We start from the raw sequence: 13,010 nt of genomic DNA on the forward strand, positions 1-13,010 counted from the left end.
TACTCCAGGGGATCTTCCTGGGTCAGGAATCAAACCCGTTTCCTGCATTGGCAGTGGATTCTTTTACCACTGAACCACCAGGGAAGCTTGTAAAAACAGTATAGAAGGATAAAACAAAAAGTTTATCAACAATTTAAGTCTTGAGCTAAGTAATTTTGTGGCCTTGTTTCGCTGGTATTTCTCTTCTTTCTGGAAAATACAAGTCATCCAAATAAACAGAAGTCTGATTGCATTTAGAAGTTCCTGTCCCTAAAACCTTCCTTGCAAAGGGTTATCCTAGGATGTGCTAGGCCCAGAGCGACACCTTGTGACCATACAGAAACTTACACTGTACTAAACCTTCAATAAAATTTAAGTTACTCCTCAGTTAATCAAGGACTTCCCTGGTGGCTCAGATGGTAAAGCGTCTGTATACAATGCAGGAGACCTGGGTTTGATCCCTGAGTTGGGAAGATCCCCTGGAGAAAGAAATGGCAACCCACTCCAGTACTATTGCCCGGAAATCCCATGGATGGAGGTGCCTGATAGGCTACAGTCCTTGGGATCAAAGAGTCGGACACCACTGAGCAACTTCACTTCACTTCAGTTAATCAAAAATAATCATCTCTCAGAAAATGACATATTATTACTTGGCAGCTTGGGAGAATTTTTTTAAATGTTATTTATTGATTTATTTCTATTCTTTTAAAAATTCTTTTCCCATTAAGGTTATTACAGACTATTGACATAGATAATCAAGAAGGACCTACTGTATAGCATAGGGAACTCTGCTCAATATTCTGAAAGAAATTTTAAACTCGATAAAAAAATAAATATAAAATTAACATAGGTAGCTATATGGTAAAGTATAACTACACGCTAATGATATATTTTAATTATGATATATGAATATTCATGGTAAAATTCTTTTAACTTTGCACAATGTTGGGAAATATTGATAATAAAATATTGAAAAAATAATTTTTAAAATGTTTCATCACCCATATTTTTCTCACACATTTTTAGATATTGTTTTCAGTATATATGAGCATTATGTGTGTGTGTTCATAATGCACATCTTTGTAGCAATCTATTATACTGATGTGGGGCTTCCCAGGTAGCTCTAGTGGTAAAGAATCCACCTGCCAATGCAGGAGACATAAGAAATGTGGGTTTGATCCCTGGGTCAGGAAGATCCCCTGGAGGAAGGCATGGCAACCCACTCCCGTATTCTTACTTGGAGAATCCCATGGACAGAGGAGCGTGGTGGGCTCCAGTTCACAGGGTCGCACAGAGTTGGACACTATTGAAGTGACTTAGCTTGCACGCACCTTATACTGATGTGCAATGAATCATGAAACAATTCACTTGTTCTGTATTTATTCAATTTTCAATTCAACATTTACATAACTTTATTTCTGGTGTCATTTTCCTAAGACAAAATTTTAAGACTGGTATCATTAGGATCAAGGGGGAGAATCATTTTTATGGCTCATGAGACATAGGATCAAACTATCTACCCGTTTCACACTGTAAATGAAAACCAGCACCAACTTACTAATACCGTAAGACCTCACCATTTTAATTTTGCTGCTTTAGCATGAAATTTGCTTTTATTCAGAGGTCAATTTATACTTCTCTGATTGTTGAAAAAAAATTTTACATAATTATCTGAATTTTCAATTTTAGCCATCCTAGTGGGTATGAAGTGGTATCTCATAGTTTGATTTGAATTTGCTTAATGACTAATTAGGTTGAACATTTTCTCATGTGCTTATTGGCCATTCTTCTCAGGAGAAATATCCATTCAGAACCTTTGCCCATTTTTAATTGGTTTCTCTTTTTATTATTCGGGTGTAGAAGTTCTCATACTAACTACAAATCCTTTTGCAGATGCATGATTGAACATTTCTCCCATCTTGTGGGCTATCTTTTCACTTTCTTGATAGTGTCTTTTGAAGCACAAAATTTTGTAACTTAATAAATTCCAATATATCTAAATGGGGCTCCCCTGGTGGCTCAGATGATAATGAACAAATATACCTAATATTTCTTCTCTTTCTTATGCTTTTGGCATCATATCTAAGAAAGCTTGGCCTAACCCAAGGTCACAGAGATTTATACTTGTTTTCTTCTTTTTAGAATTTTATAGTATGAACTTGGTGTCTATGAATCAGTTTGAGTAAATTTTTGCAAATAGTGTCAGATAGAGGCCCAACTTCATTCTCTTACATGTGAATATCCAGTTGCCCCAGTATGATTTGCTGAAACACATCTTTCCTATTTTAACTGTCCTGGTGCCCTTGCCAAAAAAACAATTGATCATATATGTAAGGGTTTATTTACACACACATACATGCATATAAAAGTAAACTAGAAACTTTCAATCCTATTCCATGGATCTACATATCTATCCTTATGCCAGCACCAACACTGTCTTGATTATCATTGTTTTATAGTAAGTCTGGAAATTCAGAGTGTGATTCCTATTTATTTTCCTTTTTCAGTATTGTTTTGGCTATCCTGAGTCCATTCCATTTTCACATGAATTTTACGATCAGTATGTTAATATCTAAAGAAAAGCACAGATTTTGAGAGAGACTGTGTTGAATCATTAGATAATTAAAGATTATTATCAACTTAACAATATTTCAAATCCTAAAAGATGGTGCTGTTAAAGTGCTGCACTCAATATGCTAGCAAATTTAGAAAACTCAGCAGTGGCCAGAGGACTGGTAAAGGTCAGTTTTCATTCCAATCCCAAAGAAAGGCAATGCCAAAGAATATTCAAACTACCACACAATTGCACTCATCTCACACGCTAGCAAAGTAATGCTCAAAATCCTCCAAGCCAGGCTTCAACAGCACATGAACTGTGAACTTCCAGTTCATGCTGGATTTAGAAAAGGCAGAGGAACCAGAGATCAAATTGTCAACATCTGTTGGATCATAAAAAAAAAAGCAAGAGAATTCCAGAAAAACATCTATTTCTGCGTTATTGACTACACTAAAGTTTTGACTGTGTGGATCACAACAAACTGTGGAAAATTCTTCAGAGATGGGAATACCAGACTACCTTACCTGCCTCCTGAGAAATCTGTATGCAGGTCAAGAACCAACAGTTAGAACCAGACATGGAACAATAGACTGGTTCCAAATTGAGAAAAGAGTATGTCAAGGCTGCATATTGTCACCCTGCTTATCTAATTTACATGCAGAGTACACCATGAGAAATGCTAGGCTGGATGAAGTACAAGCTGGAATCAAGATTGCCGGGAGAAATATCAATAACCTCAGATATGCAGATGATACCACCCTTATGGCAGAAAGTGAAGAAGAACTAAAGAGCCTCTTGATGAGAGTGAAAAAGTTGGCTTAAAACTCAATGTTCAAAAAATGAAGATCATGGCATCTGGTCCCATCACTTCACGCAAATAGATGGGGAAACAATGGAATTGGTGAGAGACTTTATTTTCTTGGGCTCCAAAATCACTGCAGATGGTGACTGCAGCCATGAAATTAAAAGACGCTTGCTACTTGGAAGAAAAGCTATGACCAACCTAGACTGCATATTAAAAAGCAGAGACATTACTTTATTGACAAAGGTCAATCTAGTCAAAGCTATGGTTTTTCTAGTAGTCATGTATGGATGTGAGCTGGACTATAAAGTAAGCTGAGTGCCAAAGAACTGATGCTTTTGAACTATGGTGTTGGAGAAGACTCTTGAGAGTCCCTTGGATGCAAGGAGACCCAACCAGACAATCCTAAAGGAAATCAGTCCTGAATATTGGAAGGACTGATGCTGAAGCTGAAGCTCCAATACTTTGGCCACCTGATGCAAAGAACTGACTCATTTGAAAAGACTCTGATGCTGGGAAAGATTGAAGGCAGGAGGAGAAGGGGACAACAGAGGATAAGATGGTTAGATGACATCATCAGCTCAATGAACATGAGTTTGAGCAAGCTCTGGGAGTGGTGATGGACAGGGAAGCCTGGTGTGCTGTAGTCCATGGGGTCACAAAGAGTCAGACATGACTGACTGATTGAACTGACTGAACTGAACAATTAAGTCTTCCAGTCTATTAATATTTCTTTGAAGCTATTCAGCTTTGTTTACTTTCACCAATGTTTTCTAGTTTTAGTATACAAGTCTTATACTTCTTTTGTTTAATTTATTCCCAATTATTTTATTTTATTTATGATTTTGGAAATGAAATTGTTATAAAAATTTCTAGGCTACAGAAATGTGATTTATTTTTATGGAGTGAGTTTGGATCTGTAAGACATGATGAACTGATTAATTCTAAAAGCTGTAAAATGGATTTGAAATTTTCTGTATGCAAGATCAAGTTACCTGAAAATAGAAATGATGTTACACCTTCCTTTTCAATCTTGATGCCTTTTATTTCTTTTCCTTATCTAACTGCCTTGGCTAGAACCAACAGTACAATGTCAAAGAGAAGTGGCAGGAGTAGATTCCTTGACTTGTTCCTTATCTTAGGAGAAATCATCCAGTCTTTTACCATTAAGTACCATGCTGCTGCTGCTGCTGCTAAGTAGCTTCAGTCGTGTCCGACTCTGCGCGACCCCATAGATGGCAGCCCACCAGTCTCCCCCGTCCTTGGGATTCTCCAGGCAAGAACACTGGAGTGGGTTGCCATTTCCTTCTCCAATGCATGAAAGTGAAAAGTGAAAGTAAGTCACTCAGTTGTGTCCGACCCTTTGCGACCCCATGGACTGTAGCCTACCAGGGTCCTCCGTCCATGGGATTTTCCAGGCAAGAGTACTGGAGTGGGATGTCATTGCCTTCACTGAGTATCATGCTAGCTATGAGCTATTTATAGATACTATTTATCAGGTTCAGTAAATTCCTTATTATTGAGTTTGTTCGTAGGGTTTTTATCATAAAAAGGATATAGGATGTTGTCAAATGCTTTTTCTGCATCTATTAAGAAAATATGAGTTTTGTTTTCTTCTATTAATATAGTATATTACATTTATTGATTTTATTAAACTGGCTTTGCATCCTTAAGTCCCAGTTTTTAATGGAGAAATTTTGCATCTATATTCATAAGAAATAATTGTCTATAGTGCTTGTGTGTGTGACGTCTTTGTCTGGTGGAATTCACCATTAAGTCATTTAGCTTGGACTTTTCTTAGTTAAGAGTTTTCTAACTTACTAATTCTCTCTTTCTCCTCAAAGTGTATTCAGAGTTCCTACTTCTTTTTGTGTCAATTTTGCAGGTTTGTGTCTTTCTGTTCATTGATTTGTTGGTATTCAGTTGTTCATAGTATTTCCTTACAATCTTATTTCTATAAGGTCTGTAGTGAAGTCCCTTCTTTCAGTTCAGTTCAGTTCAGTCACTCAGTCGTGTCTGACTCTTTGCAACCCCATAGACTGCAGCACACCAGGCCTCCCTCTCCATGGGGTGGCAAAGAGTCGGCCACGACTATGTGATTGAACTGAACAATGACTTATAGTGCTTGCTAAGAAACAGACTGCCAGGCTCCACCCCCAGATTCTTCTTTATAAAATCTGGAGTGGAGCCTAGAATTTGCATTTCAAATAAGCCTCCAGATGATGCTGAGTCTGTTGATATAGGGACCACACTCTGACGTAAGGATTTACTCTCTCAAGTAACATGAAATTTTGAAGAGTAGTTCAAACAGTCCAGAATTACCAGGAACATCAGTTCTTCTAACTTGCTGCTCCATCCTCCTAGTTTATGAGCTTCATCCTCAAAGTTACCTCATGATCCAAGGAGACTGCTCAAATTCTAACCACCATGTTAGCTTCTAGGCAACAGGAAAAGGACAGGATAAAAGGGTACATCTCCAGTCTAAGTCAGCTCCTTTAAAGGAGCCTGACTTTGCAAAATTTAGTCAAAAAGCTTAAACTAAAAAGGAAAATGGTAAATGTATTCTTTTTAGCCAAGTACACTGCCATCCTAAACAAAACTGTTACATATTACTAAGGAAGAAAGAAAGACTAGATTTTTGAATAGGCATTTAGAGACTCTAACATACTACTTTAGTCCACATATCACCAAGCTCCAATCACCAAGTCCAACAAAACTTGGCCTATTGCATAAATCTGACCCATATGTTTCATCACTTTTTCTCTTTCTGTAGATCTTACTTTCATCACAGCTCACCTACTTTATAATAATATCCTTTTGATCAGTCTCCCTACCTCTTATCCTGGTAGTAGGTATAAGATGGATTTTGAGGGAGCCAAAGTGGTCTAAAAGTCTTCAATAGCTCCACATTTCCTATAAAATTATAAGGTATAAGGCATTTTAGTATTTCATATTATATCCCCCTATATGACTATTCTCTATTAAACACAACAAACTGTTTCTCCCCTCAGTGCTCTCATCATGCTTTCTCTAAGAAGGTACTCTTGATCCTCCTTCACCTTTACTATTCATCCTTTACGATTTAACTAAGGTAGTACCTCCTCCAGAAAGGTTTACCATGACACCCCTCTGCCACAGGATGAGTATCCCTTCTGTGTAATCACATAAAATCTGTCCAGAGCTATCATTAGATATTCTACATTGTATTATGAAGATCTGTTTAGATCTCCAACTTTCTCAACATATATATGTGCTTTTAAGTGTAAGGACCATGTTTAATTTATCTTTACATTCCCAGAACTGGGAATAAAGCAGATGCCAGCTATCATCTGTTAAACAAAAGTATCACCCTTCATCATGAGCTGGCCTACATACTGAAACTCTGTATAGAACCTGTCCAACAATCTAATAACCTTTTCTGTTACAAGTAATATAGTCTGATTATGCAATTTCAAAAAGTAACTACAGACAGAAAATACTTCCTTAACAACTCCAGTTAAATGAAATTTCAAAGTATACATTTTTTTTTTTTGCATAGCCAAACACCTTTTATTTTTCACAACTAGAACACCAAAGATACAACCCAACTAGCTCCAGAACACTTACAGATTTTTTTTGCTTATTTAACCAAACTAAACAAAGGTTTTAAAAGGAACATCTGCAACAACAAAAGAATACTAATCTATCAATCAAAGCTGGCTTCACCATTTCTTGTCTTTTCCTTATCTTTATCCAAGTTCTTCACCTTTAATTCTTCCTCTTTTTGGGGGATTAATTCAGTATCTTTTTCTGACTTTGGCATTGATTTTCCCTTTGGTAGCGAGAAACAGTCAGCATTCAAAACTTGCTCAGCAGTCACTGAACTTCTACAACAGATCAAGCTACAGAGGAGGGATTTGACATTATCATCCTGCAAGAAAAAAGAGATATTACAAAGCAAAAATAAAATCAAAATGAATGAAAGCACAAACTTGTAATAAGGAGTACCCAATTAAAAAATAATTTCAATTAATGATACAGAGCTAAGATCAATTTTCCTGTCCTCATTTTTTTAAAGCTTTTTACCAAAATCAACTAGTTTTTATTGGAAAGGGATTAATCTAGCATTAAAACAATGGAATCAAATTACAGGGGGGATAATGAAGAAAGGAAAAGAAAAGAATCACAACTGAAATATGTATCAAAAACAATGAAATTCCCCAAAAACACCCTAATATTTTTTTACTTTCCATTTTCCCTTTTTTAAGGCATTATTCAGAATTTGACACTGAAAATTTTACATTGAAGCACCTCTGTCTGAAACGGTAGCCTCCTTTACTTGGTCAACTGATTTTGGTTTCACTTATGAAATGATCTCTTGAAACACATCCACCACCACTAACATTATCATGATCATTATGGAGGTCAGACTTTATTATGTACCATGATTTCAAAGAATGCTATTTTGTGTTATCACATGTTAATAACCCTATAATGTTGCTCTTCCATTAATTCCACCTCCCAAAGCATGTTTTTTCTTTTTTGTTCCCTATGGATGACTCTAATCAGAGCACATTTCATATGGAATAAAAATCACCTATTTACTGCTAGTGTCATTAGACTCTAAGGAGTATAAGATCAGAAATTTTAGTTTCTCATTTCATCCCCAACAATGAGCACAGTGATACAACAGGTATTCAGTTTACATGTGCTAACTGAATGAATGTCAATGCCCATACTGCATTCTACAGAGTATGTTTTTAAACATATTTAAAATGTTTAAGATAGTGAGAAGAGTCAATCCCTAGGCAGGTTGATAAGAAGTCTGGGGGTCCCCAAGGAGAGAGGGGTCTACGATTCTTGAGGAGGAGACAGGGGTCTGGAATTCTCAAGGAGAAGGAAAGGACAAACTTTTCTTTTCCTCTACATTCCTTAGTCTTAGTCACATAAAATGTTTTTAATCTTTAAGCCTGATGTATCTGTAACTGATGATTACACAACAAACAACTCAGTTTAAACTCTGTACTAAGGATTATATAACAGCAATGTATCCTGCTTGAGGACAGTTTCTCCTTCTGGAAAACCTTCTGGCTAATCCTGTTATCTTAAAATGTAAATTATGGGAGTGAGTCTAGTAAGATCTTTACAACCTCCAGACATTCTTTTGATTTATTGTAATAACTAATTAAAAAGTATATAACTCCCTTGCTAACACACGCAAGGGGGCACTCTTTCTGCCCCCTTCTGATGTCTATGTCAGAAGCTTTCTCTATCTTTTATACTTTAATAAAACTTTGTTACACAAAAGCTCTGAGCAATCAAGCCTCGTCTCTGGCCCGGGATTGAATTCTTCTCCTCTGGAGGCGAAGAATCCCAGGGTCTTTCCTGGTTCAGCAACAACCTTTCAATAGTACCTTTAGTATGTATTGTTATTATTGTTTAGTCACTAAGGTGTGTCTGATTCATTTGTGACTTCATGGACTGTGGTCTGCCATACTCCTCTGTCATGGGATTTTCCAGGTAAGGAGACTGGAGTGGGTTGCCATTTCCTTCTCCAGGGGATCTTCCTAACTCAGGGATAGAACCCATGTCTTCTGTATTGGGAGGCAAATCCTTTACCACTGAGTCACCCGGGAAGCCCAATGAGATACTAGTATACATCTGTAAGAATGGCCACAATCCAAAATACTGACTGAATAGCAGTAAGGCTGTGGAGCAACTCTCATTTATTGCTGATGGCAACCAAAACTCAAAAATGGTACTTAGAAGACAGTTCTATACTATATTATTTAAAACTACTATTAAAAACTATACTATTTTAAAATACTATTACCATATAATCCAACAATTGCACTTCAAGGAAATAAAAACTTATGTCCACACAAAAACCTGCACATCGATGTTTACTGCAGTTTCATTCATAATTGTCAAAACCCGGAAACAACCAAGTTGTCCTTCAGTGGGTAAATGTATAAATAGACTGTGGTACATACAGATAATGGATGGATAAAGGCTAAGAATAAATGAACTATCAAGCCATTAAAAGATATGAAGGAATCTTACGTGCATATGATTTTGTGGAAAAAAGCCAATTTTAAGAGGCTACATACTGTATGATTCCAACTATATGACATTCTGGAGAAGTCAAAACTATGGAGACAAGAAAAAGATCAGTCTTCAGGGGTTTGGCGAAAGTAGAGATGAACAGGTAAAGTATAGAGGATTTTTAGAGCAGTGAAAATACCCTGTATATTAATGGTAGATACATGGCATTATAAATGTGTTCAAACTTTAAGAATGTACCACACTAAGAGTAAGCCCTAACGTAAATAATGGACTTTAGGTAACAATGATGTGTCAACTTTGTGTCAATGATGTGTCAATGTTGTAGGCATCAACTACAACAAATAACTCTGGTAGCGAATGTTGATAATGGATAAACTGTGTATGAGAGAGAAGGAGATATAAGGGAAATCTCTACTTTCTATTCACTTTTGCTATAAATCTTAAAATTACTCTTAAAATAAAGCCATAAAAGCAGTTGTAAAACATAAACAATTTCTTTAAAAAAACTGGCAAGAGAACTTTTACAGCCTGATCATTATACTTTTAAAAAAAAATTATTATTTTTTTTTTGGCTGCACTGGATCTTCATTGCTGTGTGAGACCTTTCTCTATTTGTGCTAAGAGGAGGCTGTTTTCTAGTTGCGATGTGTGGGCTTCTCATTGTGGTGGCTTCTTTTGTTGCAGAACAAGAGCTATAGGGCACGTGGGCTTCAGCAGTTGCAGCCCACAGCCCTAGCTGCCCTGCAGTATGTGAAATCTTCCCAGACCAAGGAGCAAACCCATGTCTCCTGCAATGGTAGGAGGATTTGTAACCACTGAACCACCAGGGAAGATCATTATACTTTTATAGACTTGTTTACTGCCATATTTAACCCCTTAACATCTAGTCACTCTGAGGATGATTCCATTACAAAAGACTTTAATATTTTCATGTCTTAGTTCAGATACTGTCTTTACCTGAAATGCCTAGTACCTCATTCTAACTCTCATAAAATCCTAATTCAACCTTGAAGATTCACTTCAAATAATTATGTGGTGGCATTTATGAATAGCTTCTTCCCTCCATCTTTTCCTCACAAATTAAATATTAGCTTCCTCCAAACTATTTTCTTAATATTCTATATATATAGATATTGGTTGTTTACTTGTTCTTATTTCTAAATCATTAATTTCTTCAATGTTTCAATCCTAAAAAGCAGACCTTAGTTCAATTCCTGATATAGAACAGATATTCAAAATATGTTGGCTGTATACATATGGATATCTCAAAGCAATATGAATAACATAGATGTATGACAAAGAAAAGATACAGCTAGGTACTTATAAAAAGTAGTACCTCGTACTTATAAAAAGAACACTAATTTTAATAAAATATTATCTTTGAAGATATAGAAACTACTGCTTTTCCTTAATTATTACAAAGATTATATATATAATTTGTTTGACAAATTCCAGTAGTAATCTCTAGCAACACTTTTCTGGCAATGGTGTAAGTAGGGCACTTAAATTTTTTCAATACTTCTTTACTGGGAATGTTATTTGTATTCTTACAAAAATTAGAGGACTTCTTCAGTTAAATAAGTTGATACTACTGCTCACACCTATATCACAGGTTTCCAACAAGAAAATGACAAAAAGGTCACATACCAAATGAAACTGATCCATCTTTGGGATTCCATCCTCATTAGTTTCAAATTCCTGATTCTGAACAGAAAGCTGTTAAAGAAATGAGAATGAATAAATTCCCAGCATACTAAAATACAGATCCTATAGCAAAGGCAACTCTGAAACTGTTCAGGTTCTAGAGAAAAGAGAACTCAAAGAAAGCATACTAGTCCTTGCAAGACAGAAAAAAAAACTTTCACAACAACAACTACCAAACAGTCCCTGGGGTTCCTAACATATCAATGCACACACTCTAAGCACATTTAATGCTTCATTTTACAAGCAAATATATTAAAATGCAGTGGCTTATAAGGTGTTGGTTTCACCAATACTCGTACATTAAACACAAAGAAAATTTATCATGCAAGTTTCCTTCTTCCCTAATACCTGTGTTCAAGAAATTCTTGTTAAAATTTTATGAATTATTAAATATGAAGAATTTCTTACATGCACAAAGATACTCTAAATCCCATGTATTCATCACCCAGCCCTGACAACCATCCACCAATGACCACTCTTGCCCTATGTACAAATCCACGCATATTATTTTTGAGGCAAACTCTACACATCTCATAATTTTATCTATAAATATTTTAGTATATACTTCTAAAAGATCAAGTCTTATTTTGACATAATCACAAAATCAAACTTGTTGTTCTGTCGCTAAGTTGTATCGGACTCTTTGCGAACCCAGGACCTGTAGCACAACAGGTTTCCCTGTCCTCCACTATCTGCCAGAGTTTGTTCAAACTCCTGTCCATTGAATCAGTGATGCTATCCAATCATCTCATCCTCTACTGCCTGCTTCTCCTCCTGTCCTCAGTCTTTTGCAGCACCAGGGTCATTTCCAATGAATCAGCTCTTCGCATCAGGTGGCCAAAGTATTGGAGCTTCAGCATCAACTCTTCCAATTATATTAAGGGTTTATTTCCTTTAGGATTGACTGCTTTGATCTCCGTGCAGTCCAAGGGACTCTCAAAAGTCTTCTCCATCACCACAATTCGAAAGCATCATTTCTGTGGTGCTCAGCCTTCTTTATGGTCAAACTCGCACATCCATACATGACTACTGGAAAAACCACAGCTTTGATTATACAGTCCCTTATTGGCAAAGCGATATCTCTGCTTTTTTACTTGCTGTCTATATTTTTCATAGCTTTTCTTCCAAAGTACAAGCAACTTTTAATTTCGTGGTTGCAGTCACCATCCAGTGATTTTGGCACTCAAGAAAATAAAATCTGTCACTGTTTCCACTTTTCCCTACCTATCTTCCATGAAGAGATATTTCTAAAAGATAGTCTTATTTTGACAGAATCACAATACCACACTAAAAATATAAAATATCAAGTTTTCAAATTTTTAATCATCTCATACTTTACTTTTATATCATTTAAATTCAGATCCAAATAAATTTAATTAAAAAATAAGCAAAGCCACTTCTAATCTCTTCCTGTTCTTCACCACTAAGTACAACTACAAAGGTTGGAAATAATATAAAATATAATCAAAGGAGAGCTCCACAGGTCAAAAGAGGAAGGTAAACTGATGAAAAGTCCCAGCACTGGACAAACAACATAGTGACAAGGTGTCTTATGACTTTCTTCCACTAAAAAGAGATAAAGTCTTATTTTGACACAATCACAGTATCACAATAAAAGTCAGTGATTCTCTTTAATATAAAATACCCAGTTTTTTAAAAAAGGTGACTCAAATAGGGTACACTCAAAGAAAACTAACTATATTTCTAAAAACTGAAAGGAAATTAATGAAATTAACAAAAATTAATAACATTTATGAAAACTGAAAGCAAAGAAAAAATCTTAAGTGAAAATAAGCATAAGAAACATTACCTACACAGTAACAGAAATTTGAATAATTGAGAATTTCTCATGCATAAACCATGGAAACAATAAGTGGCACATTTTCAACTGATAAAAAGAAAATTTTCAACCGTAAATTCTAT

The 13,010-nt window shown here is 35.8% G+C and overlaps 1 protein-coding gene across 10 annotated transcripts in view; it reads right to left on the bottom strand.

The window, feature by feature from the left end:
* The window catches only part of STK31 (serine/threonine kinase 31), a 120,167-nt gene that overhangs the window by 42,169 nt on the left and 64,988 nt on the right, over positions 1-13,010 (bottom strand). For 5 of the 10 annotated variants that reach the window (XM_081533891.1, XM_081533899.1, XM_081533897.1 and 2 more), the window contains exons 23-24: positions 11,031-11,099; positions 6,859-7,248 (exon numbers count right to left, since the gene is read on the bottom strand). In XM_081533891.1, the coding sequence (XP_081390017.1) occupies positions 7,024-7,248; positions 11,031-11,099 (294 nt within the window). In that variant the 3' untranslated portion in view covers positions 6,859-7,023. Of the gene's footprint in view, positions 1-5,577; positions 5,776-6,172; positions 6,252-6,858; positions 7,249-11,030; positions 11,100-13,010 lie in introns of those variants that run through there. The other 5 variants (XM_081533895.1, XM_081533894.1, XM_081533900.1 and 2 more) reach the window with 3 other exon arrangements.

This window comes from Giraffa tippelskirchi, chromosome 10, assembly GCF_054371585.1.
Source record: "Giraffa tippelskirchi isolate mGirTip1 chromosome 10, T2T-mGirTip1v1.2.pri, whole genome shotgun sequence".
NCBI classification, from domain to species: Eukaryota; Metazoa; Chordata; class Mammalia; order Artiodactyla; family Giraffidae; genus Giraffa; species Giraffa tippelskirchi.